Below are 19,431 nucleotides of genomic sequence, written 5' to 3'. Positions count from 1 at the left end.
TCATTGTGAGTCTGCTTTCATACACATTTTTTAAATTTAGTTGGCCCTCGCATTGTAATACACCAGTATTGTTTGTCAGATTTGTATTGGCAGGTCTTCAGGCCATAGTTTTGTATAGGCAGGTAGATTTTTTGAGGATTCATTCTATTTATGGCCCTTTTGCTGTTACGTTGTAGGCCTTGCTTCATCTTTTCACCATTTTGTCTTTACTGAATACACTTTGTACGCACAGTTGGGCTTTATTGGCGTTGGGACTGTCTTTCTTTTATCTCTGCGTCCTTTACACCGTCCTCTTTTTATTGTCATGCCTACCTTTCACGTAGGGCACGCACATTGCGTTTCGCGTCCGTGCGTTTAAAATTTGCCATATCGTACACTTGCATGAAATGCTGGTATTCTTGCACAGAATTGGTTCTCTTGCTGCCCGGGAATTTTTACACTGGTAAGCACCCGTTTTTTTTTTTAGTTGCTGACTTTCATTTGGGCATTAATATCGCGCTCAGCGCTCATTATCCCATGATTTCGTATTTCTAAAGGCTTCATTCACCCCGTGTTTTGCTTTCCCTGAGAGTACGAGAGGTATGCTTCCACTAATCTCTGCAGTTCACGGTATTTGCGTTTCACGTCATCCTTGTAGCTTAATTGGCTCTGTTGTTCTTTTTGCAGTGGACCATTGGTTCGCTTTTGCATTTACATAATCTTTGTGGTCTACTTTGGCTGCTAGGGGGCAGGTACACTCGTGTTTTTGGATTGCGTTTTAAGATTTTGTCAGCAACTGTCGCACATGATGGGTAACCTTTGATCAAGGCTTTTTCTTTCTTTCACTGCTTTTTCTTTCTTTCTCTGCCGTCTGTTTTCACTAAAAAGTTTTTACGCTTTTGTTGTAGTCACATTCAGCGTCCCATCGCTTCTCATTTTACTAATTTTACTTTTTTGAGCCCTTTATTATTTTCCATCGTTTTGCAACATTTATTGTGTATAAATTAATATTTCTAAAACCTGTTTTTGAGACAAGCATATTATTCTAGATTCCCCTGAAGAAGGGCTTTACATAGCCCGAAATGCATTGCGAAAGATGAATCTTGCCGATCTGAATTGCTGATTAGAAGCATCTTTATGTTACTTATTGAAGAACATCTGCAATTTGATTGAATTATAGCAGATTACACCACTCGTCACACTTCACGCTTGATCGTTTTGGAGAGTGTTGAAGCATATGATTTGAACTGCAGTTGATTAAGTTTACGATTTTCTTTTTATGATTATATAGATTTATTTGGACACGTAACTTTCTGTACGCTCAGGATTAAGCGACTTACTTGTAGTGCACTTGGAGCCCTTGGATATCTAGCCAGGTTTCACATCTTACTTTTAGAAAGTTGGCATTATCTTGTCCTACCCATTTGGTAACTGCAGCCTGATGCTGGGTCACATGAGGAGGTGTAGCTGGCAGTTGGTATTTGTGTATTGCTCCGAGACAGTGATACAGAAGGAAGCTAGGTGTTGGCAGGATGGGCCACTCTGCGTTAACGAGGGGGAGGAGCTGTCACTTCCAGCTCACAAAGGCTCTGCCTTAACACCCTCACAATGGGTTTGTCACTGGTCTTTTTGACCCCAGAGAATCTGGGGCCAGGGCAGGGAGACAGGAAATTCCAAGCATCTCAGGGGTATGGAAACTTCTAGAATTCTCTCCTACTTCAAAGTGGGCTCTAAATATAAATATTGGACCTCGGACCTCAACTCCTCAGTGCACTTCTGGACCTGTGGACCCTCCCAGAAAGGAGGACTGCTGTGCGCTGAAAAGGACTTAGACTCTGTTGGACTGCTTCCTAAAAGGACTGCAGACATACTGCCCTGCTGCGTGACGCATCCTTGACATGAGACATCTCTTTGCAAACAGGATTTAAGGTACTCCTGTTCAGCGGGTCGAACGGCCTTCTCCAAGCAGTTTCCCCTCGATCGTCCTCTCTGCATACGGCGAACTCGTAAGCCCCTCTCAAGTTCTCTTCTCCTGTGCTGCTCCTTGTTTCAGCCGTTCTTACCAGCGGCCCGGCGTCTTCCTCCTCACTGCTCCATCGCGGTCGGTCTGAACTTGTGACTTTTTCCCGGCTCAGCACGGCTAGATAAACACAGTTAGCGCTTTGTGCTTTTTGGCGCTATTTTCCCTTAAACCTTTAAAATTGCATATCTCCTATTCTACTGATTACATTTTTGTTGTTTTAGTCTGGCTTAATTTATTAAAATGTACAAAAAATTTCTATATTCATATGGGATTTTTCCATGTTCATGTTTTCACTTTATTACCGTTTGAAATGCTGCATAAGTGCTTTGCACATTGCCTCTAAGTTGAGCCTGACTGCTCTGTGCCAAGCTACCAGAGGGTCTAGCACAAGTTAATTTGGGGTTTTCTTGTGACTTCACCCTGACAAGGATAGTGGTTGCTGCTTGAGTAGGCTTTCAACCCCCTCAACCAGTAACCCATTGTCTTACATGTGGGTACTGTGAAGGGAATGCATCTGAAATAGTGCTCTCAAAGGTATGTAATCAGAGTGTTGCAAGCCACTGAGCAGTTTCATAATTATATAACATGAGGCTGCAGAAAAACAGTCTAGTATGATTTGCAGTATCTTCATTACTTACATTTGGGGTCTCTTATTCGTAATGTTACAAAAACCATTAGAGAATGTATGCTGTATTAGCTGTGTATTTTTCTGGAAAATTAATAATTAAAATTGTGTCCACCATGGTTTGTATTAGAAGGAAAAGAAAAATGACAACACTGGTCTTTCTTTTCCATGTTTGCTTACGAGCCATTTGAATTGTGTTCTGCATCATTGGCCAGAATGCTATAGCTTGTTTTTTATAGTGGTGTCTTAATGTTACTAGTTGTATGCTTTTTGTTCTGTTTTGGTTGGGAATGTTTATAATGTCTCAAATTAAAAAGCTGGCATCGTGCTCTGTAGCGAATCCCCTACCTGTTGTCTCAGCTGTTAAGACATGGCAAGAGTGAACTGGGTGCTAAAATAATCTGTATGGTAATATTGCACATCTATGCACTTGCAATGCATTTTTACAGATGACTAGTGACCGTAATCTCATTAAAAGTCAGGTCTGAAACATTAAACACTTGAAGTAAGAATAAATCAATCATAGCATTTGTAAAGCGCACTACTTACCCGCGAGGGTCTCCTGGTGCTGGTGTGGGGGGGGGGGGGGGGGGAGGGGGGGGGTAATGCTGCTACTGCTCAAAAAGGCAGGTCTTGAGGAGTCTTCTGAAGGTCAGCAGGTCTTGGGTCTGCCGTTGGTGGATGGGGAGGGTGTTCCAGGTCTTGGCAGCGAGGTCGGAGAACGATCTGCCGCCGGAGGTTGCTCTTCGGATGCGGGGGACTGTGGCGAGGGCGAGGTCGGCGGAGCGAAGCTGGCGGGTGGGGGTGTATGCTGGTCCGGTGTTGTGCAGTGCCTTGTGTGCGTGGGTGAGGAGCTTGAAGATTATCCTGTTGTTGACGGGGAGCCAGTGCAGGTCTCTCAGGTGGGGTGTGATGTGGCTGCGGCGCGGGATGACGAGGACTAGGCAAGCCGAGGCGCTGTGAATGCGTTGAAGTCGTTTCAGGAGTTTGGCCGAGGCTCCTGCGTAGAGGGCGTTTTCGTAGTCCAACCTGCTGCTGACGAGGGCCTGGATGACCTTTCTTCTCGTTTCAGTGGGGAGCCACTTGTAGATCTTGCGGAGCATGCGGAGGGTGTTGAAGCAGGAGGAAGAGACGGCGTTGACCTGCTTTGGTCATGAAGAGGGTGGAGTCGAGGATGACCCCTAGGTTGCGTGGGTGTTGGAGCTTTTCCCAGTGCTGTCGGCCACCAGGAGTCATCCCAGGCCGAGGGGCTTTCATGCCTTTGTGGAGGTTGGTTTTGGCGGTGTGGAGGTCCTTGAGGGAGAGGATCAGCTGGGTGTCATCGGCGTAAGAGATGATGATGATGATGTTGAGGTCGTGCAGTCGGGCGACGTGGGGCGAGTGGTGCCATGTAGATGTTAAACAGCGTTGGGCTGAGGGATGAGCCCTGGGGTACGCCGCAGATGATCTTGGTGGCTTTGGAGCGGAAGGGGGGATGCGGCTGCTCTGTGTTCTTGCGGAGAGGAAGGAGGTGGTCCAGTCCAGGGCCTTCTCTTGGATCCAGGCGTCATGGAGGCGTGTGCGTAGTGTGCGGTGGCAGACCGCGTCGAAGGCGGCTGACAGGTCCAGGAGGACGAGGGCTGCGGTTTCTCCATGGTCTAGCAAGGCCCTGATGTCATGGGTAGAAAAACAGAACAAAAAGTTCAAGCTGAGACTCACTCAACCGAATACCTTAATAACTCCTAATAAGAAATGAAACATAAGAGGAGGGTTTTTATGAATTTCCTTATTATTTAACGGAAATAATTTTAATTACTTTCACATTACAAAATGATTTTGCGCTGAGAACAATGCTTCATTGCGCTTAGATCTTAAATAAAAACTCTACAAAACTTGTAATACAACAACACATTAATAATGATCCCCTCGGTGAATTAAACAAACATGCAAACACTCATCAAGCACTCATGGCCATTATACTCATGCATACACCAAAACATACAAACACTCTAAAGAACTGGGTCCTTGTAGCGACCTTTCTTTCACTTTGTAAATAGATTACATCTCAATTTCAACCTAAAAAAACATTCTGTTTTTTCGTTGACACCATGAATTGATCAGATTATTTTGAAATACACAAGGCAAACAAAAATATCTTGAAAGCGGTGCGACACAAGGACTAAACTGGTCGACGCGTTTCGAACCACTGAATTTAGGGTTCTCCTCAGGACCAACCAATTTCTGCAATGAACAATAAAAAAACGTTTTAGGATATAATACTTTGACTCAGAGTTCCTACGAAGCACCATTACGGCCTCTAATCACCCACCTTGAAATATAGGAATCCATCTGCCTGGAATGGATCCAAGTTGTTTACAAAGATAAGGAACCTAAACAAGAAACCAACTGCATTATAGTTTCCTACTTATCTAAAACGGACAATACATATAGCACAGGACACACAACAGACTTTGGATAAAATAATAGTACTGGCTCAACTTACTGGATATGGGGAACGTGTCCTCTTTTCCGGCTACCACTAATTAGATGCTGGCTTTTCTAAAGTGAGGGAAAAACGGGCTCCGATTACTAACGTCATCAACCGTTCAAAACCCGAAACAACCGTTGACAAAAGCGTTCAAAGCCCGAACCTAAACCAGCCTTGGGAAGTGCAAAACTTACTTGTATGACTTCATCAGTACATTTCGAATGATTTGCCCGCGCCGGGATCTGAAAGTAAACAGAGCGGTATAAGTCATCGCAAAACCTGCTAGGACTGAAGTGCTCAAAAGCTCCCGTCCCTTAATGTTCTTGCTTCTTTTTACTCCCGCAAGCTTATCGGGAGTGCACCTTTCGTCTGTCCGTACCTCTACGTGTCAATCCATTAGTGAGAAACACATTGCATTGTGGGAACTTGTGATGATTTGTACTGACTGGAAGTCCCAGACGCCCAGAGGTTGCCGGTAGATGTAGTTTGTACTTGACACCCCTAAAGGTGTAATTTCGAAAACGGGGACATGTTTTGCAAAAACTCGGAAAACTTTAAGGGAGTATGCTTATAAAATGGTAGCAATAGGTTTTCCACACCACCCGCCAGGTGACTGCTGGGCAATGTGGTTCCAACTTCTGAAGTTGTGTGTTAAAATATGCATGAAAAAAATATATTTGTACATGTTATTGCCTGTCGAACAGATGAAGGCATCCCAAAAGGGGAGGTCAGAGTGGCTGCAAACTAATCGGCAATGTCCATGAACTGACGAACTAAGTTGACAGAAAAGCCGCACATTGTTTTTTTATTTCGGACAGCAGGACCAACAGGAAAAAACAGTGGTAACAACTAGACGATGTCATGGGTGGCAGCAATGAGGGCAGTTTTGGTGCTGTGGTTGCTGCGGAACCCGGACTGGGACGGGTCCAGGATGCTGTTCTCCTCGAGGTAGCGGGTCAGTTGTTTGTTGGCGGTCTTCTCGATGACCTTCTCGATGACCTTCGCCGGGAACGGGAGCAGGGAGATGGGCCGGAAGTTCTTAAGGTCCTTGGGGTCCACATTGGGTTTCTTGAGTAAGGCGTTGATCTCTGCGTGCTTCCAGCTCTCCTGGAAGGTTGCTATCTCGAAGGAGATGTTGATGGCGTTCCAGAGATGGGGTGCGATGGTGGTGCTGGCTTTGTTGAAAATGTGGTATGGGCATGGGTCTGAAGGAGATCCGGAGTGGATGGTGTTCATGATTTTGATGGTGTCGTCGTCGTTTGTTGGTCCAGGAGAGCAGGCGGTCGGTGCGGATGGTAGTCGGGGGGGCGGAGGTCTCAGTGGTTGTCGGGGCAGTCGTGGCGTTGAAGCTGTTGTGGATGTCTGCGATCTTGCGATGGAAGAAGGTGGCAAGCGAGTCGCACAGGTCTTGCTCAGGTGGGATGTCGGTGTTGGAGCTGGGGTTGGAGAGTTCCTTCACGAGGTTGAAGAGCTCTTTGCTGTTGTGTGCGTTTTTGTCCAGGTGGTCTTTAAAGGAGGCCCTTTTGGCGGATCTGATGAGGTGATGGTGTCTGCGGGTGGCGTTCTTGTGGGCTGCGCGGCTATCCGGTGTTTGTTCACGGTGCCAGTTGTTCTCAAGCTTTCAGCAGGTTTGCTTGGAGGCCTGGCGGTCTTCAGTGAACCAGCTGGCTTTCTTGCTGGTGTGGCTGTTGGAGGGTTTCTTGAACGGGGCAAGGGTGTTGGCACAGTCATCTATCCACTGTCTGAGGTTGCGGGCGGCGGGGTCGGTGGAGTCGGTGGAGTCGGTGGGTGGGCTCCTGGCGAGGGTGGTGGTTAGCTGGTCTTCGGTGACTTTGCTCCAGCAGCGGCGAGGGATCTGTTGGGTGCAGTGGTGCGTGGTGGGTTTCCAGAAGGTGAAGTGGATGCAGCGATGGTCGGTCCAGTGGAGTTCGGTGGTGTGGTTGAAGGACTAAGTAACAGGCATTTACAGACACATTGACATTATATTTAGATTGTCAATGTGTCTTACATTCTTTTCCAGAAATCAATGTTCCATATGGTAATGTTTGAATTTCTATGGAGTGCACTTAAGGTTATCGAGCAAACCTTTCCCCCACTCCTTTTTCTAGTATTATATATGTAGCTGCCGGAAAGGAAATGCAAGGCTCATTTAGGATGAGAAGATTTGAGACTTTTTATTTTTCAAGTGCTCAAAGAAGAATTCTGCTTCATGCTATGACGAGGCAAGAAGGTAACCAAATGCTAGTCTTTTGTGCTTGGGGGAGTGGAACGTTTTTTCTCCACTGAAATCCTTGAACAGAATAGCATACTCTTAATCGTCTTTCTCCCTAAATCCCTTACATTTAGGCATTCAGTACTTGACAAAGAGCAACCATCACACAAGTTAAATGGCTTTCAAAGAAAAAAATAAGAGCTTTAAGGGGTGCAAGAGTTTATTAGATTTCCCTCACCCTACTTTTGATATTCATATAATGACTAGAAATCAAATAGTTTTTCAGACTTGTTGTGAGGTGTCATCAGTATCTGAGCAAGAGCACCCCTTTCAGTCTCAATAAAGCATTGAAAATGCTAACTAAAGGGATTGCACCCTGGTAGCTTGATTGTGCCCCCAAAGGATCAGTCTTCAGGTTTACTTTGAGAACGGACTCTTCTAACATTCAGCTCCTGATGGGCATCCTATGAGTTAAGATTTTCCATCAGCCAATCAGCTGAGATCGGTGCTATACTCTTTTAAGAGTCTGCGGTTCTTTGAGGTTGTGTTAGATACTACAGAGACCGTTTACAATTTCCTCTTTCTCAGAAGTCATTGTACGCGTATAAAAACAATATGTGCCTATTTCTAAGTGTGGAGAAATATGTTGTTCGAGAGTATCCTTGTGACATTTAGTCTGAATTTTCCCCTTATGCATAAAAGATAATGAAGGTCATAGAAATTCTACTCTCCTTTGTACGGAAACACATTTATAGATCTTCTAGAGAAGGTACTACTCCATTTCCTTAGATATTAGTTTGTTCTCCTTGTACACTTATTATTCAGATCTCCATGTTATCTTCTCAAATGCTAACTAATTTAGCCTGATATAATTTTGGTTGTGGTTACGGCTGCCACAGCCTTCCTGGGACAATACTCAGAGAAAATTACATATCAGTATGATAGAATTGAATGCAATATTCATTTAACTGATGTAACCCCTTCCTCCCAATCTTTCCTGGGAAAGTGGTTTCTGTATGCATTCCTATACTTTCACTGAGTTGCAAATTAATTCAGTGGATCCTTGTCTGGCATATGGATTTTTCTTTTCAAATAATCATCTGGCAGAGAATAGGTTCCTTTACTTTCCATGGGTCATGCGGTCTTAACACACCTAATACGGATAGTATTATTACAAGACTTTGAGCAGCACGATGTATCAATGACAGGCTAAATTATGCCTAAAGGCATTGATATCTGAGACCTACAGGTTAAACATGCCTCTCTGGAGTGAGCCATCAACTCACTAGGTTGTTATGAGGGCTTGCCATTTGTAATTGATGCACTTGTCCCCCACTGTCTGTTAATCTCTGCCTCATATGAGATCAGAGTTTGGTGTTAGTCAGGATGAGTAATAAATCAGCTGTTCATCTCTATCTGTGCATGTGTAAATATGTATAGTATATTTATTTATGTATGGGTGTGCATGTGAAATGTGGACTGCAATTCTGGTATGTGTTGCACTGACACGGAGGCTAATTCTCGGCTACTGGACTTGTAAAACACAGCTTTAAGCAGCAGGCTGAGTGGTATATATTGTGATCAATATCCCAATAAGTGCATATGTATTTGATGTATCTACCTTTTTTTCTAAAATATAAATTTCCCTTCCAGCTAAGATGCCTTACATTTTATGATCCATAAAGTAACACAACACAACACAATAAAATACAATACATCGAGAAAGTAAACAGTTGTGCTTTATATTAACTGAGCAGAAAGTACATATTTAAAGCCTGAAGTTAGTTTTTGTATCACTGATGTGAGCTAGGAGGTGGAGAGTAAATATATTAAAATGAGTTTTCAATTTGATTTACCTTTATAGCCCCTGTACTATGTAAGCCAATTGTGTATAGGCTGTTGTGGATGTACTTTTTTTCAGTAGTTTGGAACTAAACTTACATGGAAGTGAGGCGAGGGCACATTCTCTACTATCATGACCTTCACATCCCCTGCAAACCTGTTTCTGTGCGTCATAACAAGCCATATACGCTGGTGCAATATTAAGTCATTTCATTACGCTTTTTTTTGTTTTTTTTTAGTGCATCATGCACCTTGAAGATCGACTGCAGGAGTTGTATTTCAAAAGCAGGATGCTCTCCGAATACCTAAAGGGACAGGTGCGAGTCCGTGTGGAAGAACTGAGCAAGGTGTTGGGGTATGTCTTCCTTTGTAATATTTTTGGGAGATCCTCAGCGACTCCATGTAAAAGTGTATCAACAACAAATGCTCCAGGTATATCACTCTACTTGTTTGATTACAGAGAACCTCTTTGATACCTGCTTAACTGATGAGAGTGAAAGAGAATAGTAGAGAGGTAGGGAGAGAGAGAGAGAGAGAGAGAGAGAGAGAGAGAGAGCTTTATTCATATGGACATAGCATATGTTACTGCAGTGGCATTTTATAAGGGGACAATTGACAGAACCGCTACAGCACATTTATGTATAAGTGGCTAGTGGGTCATGGGTCTCAAAGAGCCAAGTCTCAATCGGAAACGTTTAAGAATGTAAAATGTCTTTGTCAAGGGGAGTCTTTGTTGCCATGGGCCTTAGAAGTTGAACGTCCTCCTCTGACTCCATCTGTGGGTGAAGAGTAATGCCCAGTGGGTCTAATGCTACTGTTGAGTGGTTATGTTATGAAACAATGACTTGCATCCTTGACTCTTTACATTGAGGTTTTGTGAGATATCATGGGCTAAGGGCTCATGACAGGAAATGCCTTATGCTCTAAAGGAAATTACAAAATGTCAGTGACCCCCATCCCAAGACAGTTGCTCGAAAGAGGGAAAACATGCATAGTTGACTTCACTCAGCCTTAATATAAAGTTGATACATCCAAGACCTGTCCAGTTAAGGGGAAAAATGTTCTTAGATTAGAGTGTTTCACAGCCCTTGCTTGAGGATGGTAAAGCCTGTCATGTGAAGTAATCCATGCAGATCTCTCCAAAAGAATATGTATTCCTTTTTCTTCTGTTTCCAAATTGAGGGTGTCCTGTCAACAAGTAGTGGAATAAGACTTGCTTATTTGTGTGTCTATACTACCTACCTCAAGTTCAAATCCCCTGGTTTGTGACATTGCTCTGTAAGTGATTGGGAGGTGGGCAACCGATTTTTCTCTGTTCCTCATGGTTCTGTTGCTATCTAGTGTGTATTCATTTGTTTGCACCTCTGGCCTGTTACACATATTTGAGATTAGAAATCTTTCTTCTTGAGACATCCTCTGCGTGTGCGAGATGATCACCCCCTGTCCTCCGAAGAAGACTGCATCCTTTGTATAACAAATAGTTCCCTGTCCAGTGTCTACCTGGAGACTGCAAAGATCTCAAATATCTGAATAGTTATCTAGTTGGACCGAGAAACACTAAAAGTGATGGGTGGAATGCTTACATTAACTCCTTCAGCGCGGCGCGGATTACCGCGCTGTGCTGAAGGTTCCGTGCGCGGGAGGGGCCATGACGGAGCGGTTCCGTCATGCGCACTGCGCGACCGACGCGCATGACGAAACCGCTTCGTCATCTGCATCGAAGGGGTTAATCTATTACTCTGGACAACATCCTAGGCCCTAGCTTCTTTTTTTTCCCCGCCATCGAACAACTCAAACAGCACCAGACCTGTGCAAATCGGCTTTGGTTCTGCTACAGAAGGAAGCGGCCAGCCCAAACTGGCTGGCCACGTCCCCTCTGAACAGGAGCACATACAACACATCTATGGGCCTTGTCAGTAGTGTAAAGCTATAGCACAGTTCTATGGCACAGTAAACATGGGACCATTGCTTAATTTCAGGTGGTTGTAGGTGGTGCCTACCGGCATTCTGTTTATTTGGGGACCAGGACTTATTTCTAATCATAAGGCTTTGACCCAGAGTACGAGAGAGAAAGGCATAAAAGGGGGAAAGAGAAAGGCATAAAAGGGGGAAAGAAAAAGGATTAGAAATAAAAGAGAACGGTTGGTTATAAATGGATAAGATCTGGATGAAATAACCCACCAGAGTGAGATAGAGGAGCAGGAAGTGTGTGGTGGTGGATGAAAGAGGCCTGATGTGGAATAAAAACTAAACAGCTTTTTTATTCTATTAAATCAATATTGGGCAGTGCTGGCAGTGGGATTCTGAGAAAAAATCTGGGCCCTTTTTCTTTTAAAAATGAAGCACTGCGTGGGACCTATGTCTTGGAATATCTGTTGGCATCTTAATGCACAGCATGTCTGACAGGAATTTCCTAAAATAGATGCGCAACTTTGTTTTCACCATCCCAGGTCAAACATCACAATTAAAAAGGATTTTGTTCTGGACAGATTACCACAATCCTAGATCTTAATGAAAGTGAAGAGTATTTCATTTATGATGGAGCCTGTGCTTGACTATGAAGTTACGTTTGTGGCCGTATGGAGGTGAGAGTACTTCATCCAAGTGTTAGAGAAACACAATTTTACACTCAAGACTAGATCAAGTTCAGCTTTCAAAGAGTACAATGAGTAACGAATACCTAAAAGCTCAACATCCAAGAAATGAGCATGTGGCCATGTCATTCCAGGAGGTTTCATCAAGGTTTATGCAAAGTAATTCTCTTCAGATGGTTAAGCCAGGGAGTTGGCGACAGTCAACTCCTGCCACCTTTTATCTGATGAGCTGGGCTGCAGCTGTACTTTGTTGGCATTCGGCGACCAAGAAGTTAAACTCGTTCCCCAAAATCAAGTAGTTAATGGTGGTGGCCCTTCACCATTGCACCACTCAAAGGTATGTGAACTTAATGCTTATGAGCCATCCACTGACACCCTCCATGTGCCCGGGCCAAATGAAAAGTAAAAACAATCTTTCTATAAAATCTAGTCTTCGTGTTCACAATCACTCCTTGTCTGCAGTCTCCCTGTTGGTCTTGATCACTTCAGTCCACAGACCCACTTCAGTTGTATACACTCCATTACTAATACTCCTAAGCAGGGGGAAGGAGGTTAGGAGCTCAAAATTATTTTGATGTGGTTGAAAAGGCATCTCTTCATGGGTGCAGTTGTACTGTACCTCCATATAGCTGGGACCCGGCTATATGGTGGTTGATTGTGGCAGAGGAGTAGGCCTCCTCCATACTAAAAGATAGGGGAGACTATGAACCTGTGTTCCCAATCTGAGGGAACACCAGGGGTGCCCAGGTGAGTACACAAGTTGTTGTTCAGGCTTGCAGGCTGTTTTTTATTGTAGAAAATAAATAAAAATAAGTTATAAAAAAAAAGTTGCTTTTCAATAGATCTGACGTTATGGGCCCCTCAAACAGCCTAAAATGAAAAAAATTCATTCTTTTAGGGTGCGAAAAATAGCAAAGTGGAATAGCTGGAAGAAGATGCTGTTGGTTTTCATCCTTACAATACAATATAATAAATTTACTTTTTTGGTAGCTGGTTTTTATTTTGATTGAAAGGCATTCAGAAAGGTCTAAACTGAAGTACTGCCAAGGAGTAAGGTTTATTCATGTTAAAAGTCCAAAATGGCTAGTGGGCGGAGAGCTAGAGTGTTGCACAGCCCTCGTTGGGCCTTCTATGGTAGGACCAGATGCACATGGGTGTGGTTAAACAGCATTCTTTGAAGCTGTTCATGACTCTGCCACAGGTTGATAACAGAGGAGAGACTTTTGAAGCAAGTTCTTGTTTGTCGCCCGTGAGGGGAGTTCGAGTGCATTAGCAAAAAAGTTCATAAATGCCTGCTGTAATTTTCATATACTTTCGTAGACACTTTAGAACATCAGAACTGCCTACGAAATGGGAATGTACCGCCTTTTAATGTAATCATTGTATTAATATTGTATATTGACTTCATATCATCATGTGGCTGACAATAATTTTCTTTTGTTATGTTTGCTTTTTAGAATTGAATCCAACGACCTACCATTATTAGCAGCTGTTGCAAGCACTCACTCTCCATATGTTGCTCAGATACTACTTTAAATGCCACTCCGCAGAAAAATAGACTGTGTTTGTTGAAAAGTATATGAGGAAGATGATGCCAATCCTGCAGAACCCAACTCCTTAGCCGAAGGATTTTAACTGGCAAATTCACGTGTACATACAAAAACATTTTTGCACATCTGGTAAATCATTTTTTTAAATCCCTCGACAAAACATCATATTGATGATTGTACAATATGGACGACAGTGTCCGCCATGGACCCTAATTCAAGCAAGGAAGACTGGCACCATATCCCAAGTAGCTTACTAAAATACAGCCGTTTATGGCTTGTCGCTCACACTTTGGGCTCCGGCGCCACTCAACTAATGATAGACACCCCTCGGTTGATGAGCTATTGGACCGCCTTTTAACATTTGCTAGTAGGCTAAGGTTTATTGAAAAATCCAATCATTTTTAGTAGTATCTTGATGTAACCCCTGCTAGTAAATATGGATTGAGGAACTAGACGCTCATGGTGATCCGTTTTCCGAGCTGCTCAATTTTTACATTTGATTTCAACACTGCAGGTGACTGTGCTCTTTGTTTGCTTTGGAGGTTAGGTCACCACAGGTTGTTTTTTTCCGACATCCGAACAATTCTTTTGGGTATGAAAAGTTTGTTGTACATAGGATTTTACTCTTTGTTGATTAAAACTAAATAATGTATTGTCATAAAATAATTTGTTTGATGACTTCAGCTGCTAAATGACCTAGGACAGCCTATCAACGAACAGTTAGTGTGCAAAAGGGAAACCCATATATTTTAAATCAAAAGGGTCAAAAAGCAGACTGAAAGCTTGGCAATTTTGTTAAATATTTCATAAGTACAACCCATCATATCTTTAAAAAGTATCTTGATTGTCAGTGTCTCAGAGCAAATTCATTTGTATTCATTCTTGGAGAAAATAGATTTGCATTTTCTGAAGAGTTGCTGCAAAATGATTGCTTTATGTTCAATTTCACAGCCTTGTGTACTGATGGCACAATTATACCTAAAATGAAAATCATAATGCTCCTAAATTGTAAAGCAGTTTCCATGTTTTCCAAACAAAGTCTTGTGTTCATCAGCAAGAAATAAGTGTGGTATTTCTATCCTGGTCACTATATGTGATGTGCAAACCCATTGGCAAGTAGATGCTAGAAGCATTGTGTACAAACGCCATCCATGTGAAGTATGTCTTTGGTAATGTAGTTGGCTGTCAACAGATGGATTAAGTTGTCACCAGTCTGTACTACCTCAATCTATTTGGACATCTTGTCTCTAGTGTTTTTATTGGGCTTCTTTTTGTATGTTTGTTTCTAGTAGACATTTGTGAATTTCTCAAATGTCTCTTCTTTGAAAGCTGGATGGATCTGCTGTAACAAAAGCAGCACACAGAAATTATCTTAATCTCCTGTTATATATTTAGACCGTGCAGCATGTGGGACAGGTGGACATCAGATTGTAAGCTGGAGTAACTGGAGTTAAGGTTGCTAGATTCTAAATGAAACAGATAATAGAATGCTTTTTCTGGAGGAGTGCAGCAAATGGTTCTGGTTTCAAGCTCCTTAGCACTCATTGCTAACGTTCTGGAATTTAGATGACTTATAAGTGTTATGAATCTGATCTGATTTCAGACACCTTGAAACTGGTGTGTTCAAACATTGCCTTTCAGATCCAGCTCCTCATTCAGAAACAAGCATCAAGAGGGAATTTTCTTGATGCTGTATAACGTTTATATATGTACATGGAAATTAAATATGAATAAATAGTGGAAGGCTCCTCTAGTAATCCTTTTCATTGCCTGCAAAACAGATTGGACACTATTTAGACTTCAGCTCTACCTTTAATATTCCAACTCTGTTGATCATTCAAAAGTCATGTGATACAAATCTGCTAAATTTAATTTTAACATTAGGCAGGACTTGCCATCACGTATCAGTGGTGTGGCTGGACAGCTAAAAGCAAGAACAAGCTGTGTTCAAATTCAAATTAGTTTTTTCCTACCAAGCTTGCCTGGTCATCTTGTTTAGCTGGTTAGATTAGCATCTCCATGTGTGATGCACTTTCTTTTCATGTCTGTTTATCTGCTGGTTGTGAGAGTTATGCACATATAATTCCTCTAATCCTGTGAGCATTCAGTGTTCTAGGCATGACCATCAGTCCATCACATCAGAAGTATTTTTAAGTAAAGCATGAATCCCAAAGTCCTGTATAAGAGCTTATCCACTGAGCTATCCATGTGTACGTAATGACCGTGTGCTGTATAATTTCTGTTGTTTAATAGTGCATGCTCAAACCTCAAAGTTTTCTTGCTTTGCCACAAATTCTTGGCTTCCATTATTAGTACTACATGTAATTTCTCTTACTCCAGAACCAGGCATGAAATTTTCCATTAACAGTGGATTCCTTTGTTTATGGGCACTAAAGCCTTTGTATGTGCAATTTCTGATCCTCCCTCTGCACTCGAAAAATATTAATAACAATATGGCTACACTTGTTGCTCATGCGCGTTTGTAGGATTTGGAATTGTAAATGAGTGGTGTTTAAATTTGAATTTCGACATGATGAGAGCCATGTGGTTTATCTTTCCTCCCATCACTGTGAATATCTTGATACACAAACAAGATCCAACTTTCCATGATTGGGTAGCAAGCTCCCTGATCTTAATGCAATCTGCAGATTTTCCTGCAAAGTAGAAAAGCAACTTCAACTTTAATTGGCATAATGGCTGTATGATGTATACAGTTGAGAATATTATGGCCTTTTTAGCAAACCAGATTAGATTTCAGTCGATCTATTCTGGATGAGTATAGTTATTTGCTCATCATTCACCTGTAAAATGGTTTCCCTCTCATTCGTCAATATAGCTTAAGTACATACACCTTTCCTGATACCGTCAGTCAGTAGTCAATGTGAGACAAAAATGGGGGGATCGTAACTGTAACCTGTAATAGAAAAATAAATTGCACGGACATATCCTGCAGCCATCAAGCTCCAACTAGATGTCCCTTATTGTAAATGTTTCCAGAACTTCTGCGTCTTACTTGATTGCGTACAAAAAACATCGTTAACTAAGATATGTACATGGACGTATTAGATGGTTTAAACAGTCATGTGTAGCATCTATTTCCGCATTCATAATATAAACCTGAATGATGCATTCTTTCAAAAATACATTTCAATGTGTAGCCTCACGATGGGCTCTTAGAGGCGTTTTCTTTGTCCAACCTAGCAATAATGCATTTTTACCAAGTGCCAGAATTACCTGGCTATTGCACTACCACAGACTTAATAAAGTCTGAGGCTATTTCTCACCAGCACATCACTGAGGACATTGTGTTCTCTCTATCATACCAATTTATATTGTCAGAGGTTTCACCTATTATCTTTGTTTATGTTGTATTTCCTTGTTTCTGTGATCATCTTCCAAACCATTGTTCTTTGTGTTTTCACTTTGAGTATCGCTGTCTCTGCAAAAACAATTCTAGCATTTATAGAAACTAAAAGCAATTACTACTTTTACATTTTCAAATTCATGTGTTCTCTTTCTGCAAGTTCATTAGCAAAACCTCATCTTAACAATGAAATGTATTAAAATATAAAAGACAACTATTTTTGTAACGCAGCACTTAAATATACAGTTTTGACTTTTGTATATATTTTCTCTCCTTTATAGTAAAGACTCTTCTGTATTGTTGGTAATGCGCACTTTGATAAGTAGCCCCATATATTTATACCCTCAAACATGAACAAACATAAAATCTTTCAAAAAATATTACATCTTTTCATGTATGGTTTCTGAAAGTTCTAGACGTGTTTTATAATAATTACTGTCCATTTGTGTGTCTCCACAGACTTCCTATGTATGACCTTTCTTACTCCTCCTGTCCGCTTCAAGCGCAGATAGATATTTAGTGTATTTGAAGACATAAAGGGGACGGATCTACAACGAATATTCAGATACATATTCTCAATCACATAGGCAAACATCCATTCATAGGTGGCCAGTTTAAGAACTTTGCACTGCACAAGACACGTGTTTCTTTTACTTTTATGCAAGGGAAATCTTTGCGCTGTAATGTGAGGAATAGTGCATTGTTAAATTGCCCATCTGTGCAAGATGGCCAATCAAATAAACCGAATTGTTTAGAATCATCATGCATACTGTCAAAATAATTGGTTGTTGTTGCAACACACGTGTTTTTCATAAGTATCCTGTGTCTGTAAATAAATGTATAGCAGTCGCACCTTTACAAATACATAACAAAAAGAGTGTATTTTTTAACAGATTAGTTTTGACATTTTCATTTTCACAATTTGTCAGCATGTAAACACATGTACTGTTGCTAATTTACAATTTACTAAATTTGCTTTCTTGATTGCCTGACAAAAAAGAAAACATTTTAGAGCATACAGTCGGGGGCTTTCTGGTTTTGCAATCTGCAAACATAGGGATATCAAACAAAAAATATGCAAGTAAATGTATGACCGATATTTTTCCTCCATCTGTGGCAGATGTTTTATAACTATTTTTGCTTTGTTTAAATTATTCAGATGGCATTATGTGTAAAATGCTGGATTCATGTATATAGCTGTTCTATACTTGCTTTGTAAATATTTTCCAAGATGTGCACTGTATTGTAATAATCATTCTCAATTTATGGGGAATTTTGTGCAATAAATACAGACTGCAGTCTCTCAGTTACCTTGTTGCTGTTAATTTTTGCCTATTTTCCGGATGCGATATTTGAAAATGCGGTGTGACGATTTTGTTAATTGATGAATGTTTTTCCCTAAACAAATTCACACAGTTTATTTCAGAAATCTGGATATCACGTGACACATTGTTTTTTCTCTCTTGATGATTGTTGTACAATCTGTGTTTTTGGTGCTATCCCTGTCAAACTGTGTAAGTGAAGTTAATCTACACTGTGTGCTAAAGTAGTATTCAAAGTATAGATAACATGAGTCTCACTGAAAAATGTAATTTTCTGTAACAATAATGGAACACAGCCTTCAGGGATTAAATATCTTTATTTTTTTGTAAGCAGGTGGCAGGAAGCAACACGGGGACGGAAGCAAATTGGGGGAACAGGGGACGGGCAAAGCAACACTGGGGGCGCAGGTGGAGTTAAAAAAACACGGGGGAGGCAATTAGAAAGCAACATTGAAGGTGCAAGTGAGGGGTGGGGAAAAACAAACTGGTGAGAGAAATGTGGAGCTGGGGGAGAAGCACATGGGAGAGAAATCAGCACGTGGGGAGAAGCATACAAAGGCAAGCACATCACGGAGGGGGGTTGAGGAAGAAACACAAAGGCAAGAGAGCAACATGGAGCACGGTGGCGGGAAGAAAAGCATACTAGGGAAACAGCTGCAAAACACATGCACTCTTTTTGAGTGTTTACAACAAAAGAAAAAAGTATTTTTCTTAACGTGAGTAGTGGAAGGACACAAGTAAATTGGCAATGCTCCAGGGCAGGGACAGACACAAGATGAACAAGGCAAGTCATCGTACAAGAAATAGGCAAATGAGAGTGACAGTAAAACCAACCAATGTGTAAGCAACAGGCAGGCTGCAAGCCCCCACATGCCTACAATAGGTCTTTCCCAAACAGACAGCTGTGCTGTCTAGTAGGCTGGACCTAAAAATAAAGAAGCTGCAGCATGTATTTTCTGTGGTTTGTTTCTCAATTACAAGAACAGATTGAGAGCAGTACGCTCTGTATCTAGATATGAATTCCAGAAATAACCAATCAGTTCAAGTATAGCATACATCACAACAGTGTGCCGTGTCCTACAGAATTAAAAATACATAACGATTCTGATTAGGCAGTGCGCTAACACTTACGAATTAAAAAAAAAAAGCGTAGTGTGCTTGTGCATGATGAGGAGAATCAGTTTCAGATTTAAGTTCAGTTATTGAAATTGTTCATGCCTTCTCCACAAGTGCAATAGAAACATGGATGCTACATAAATTATAGAAACAACTGTCATCAGCTTACAAAGCTGAATTAGTAGTCCTTACCTCCACCTGGCAAATAATTGTTAATCACTAACAGCACCTAAAGCAACAAGCATTGGTAAAAGCAATAGGTTTTGCCTATGTGATTAATAATAAGCTGTTTTTTGTTGTATGTTGTAGCTTGGTGAGTAGTTATGCAATATAAGTT

The 19,431-nt window shown here is 41.6% G+C and overlaps 1 protein-coding gene across 5 annotated transcripts in view; it reads left to right on the top strand.

Annotated features, from left to right (window-relative positions):
• The window catches only part of FNIP1 (folliculin interacting protein 1), a 343,332-nt gene extending 325,370 nt beyond the window's left edge, over positions 1 to 17,962 (top strand). For all 5 annotated transcript variants that reach the window (XM_085618038.1, XM_085618035.1, XM_085618039.1 and 2 more), the window contains 2 exons: positions 9,388 to 9,503; positions 13,200 to 17,962. In XM_085618038.1, coding sequence (XP_085474164.1) covers positions 9,388 to 9,503; positions 13,200 to 13,278 — 195 coding nt within the window. In that variant the 3' untranslated portion in view covers positions 13,279 to 17,962. The remainder of the gene's footprint in view (positions 1 to 9,387; positions 9,504 to 13,199) is intronic.
• The last annotated feature ends 1,469 nt before the right edge of the window (positions 17,963 to 19,431 follow it).

This window comes from Triturus cristatus, chromosome 7, assembly GCF_964204655.1.
Source record: "Triturus cristatus chromosome 7, aTriCri1.1, whole genome shotgun sequence".
In the NCBI taxonomy this organism is placed as follows: Eukaryota; Metazoa; Chordata; class Amphibia; order Caudata; family Salamandridae; genus Triturus; species Triturus cristatus.
Note: the sequence above shows the minus strand (reverse complement) of the source record. Positions and strands in the feature narration are given on the sequence as shown.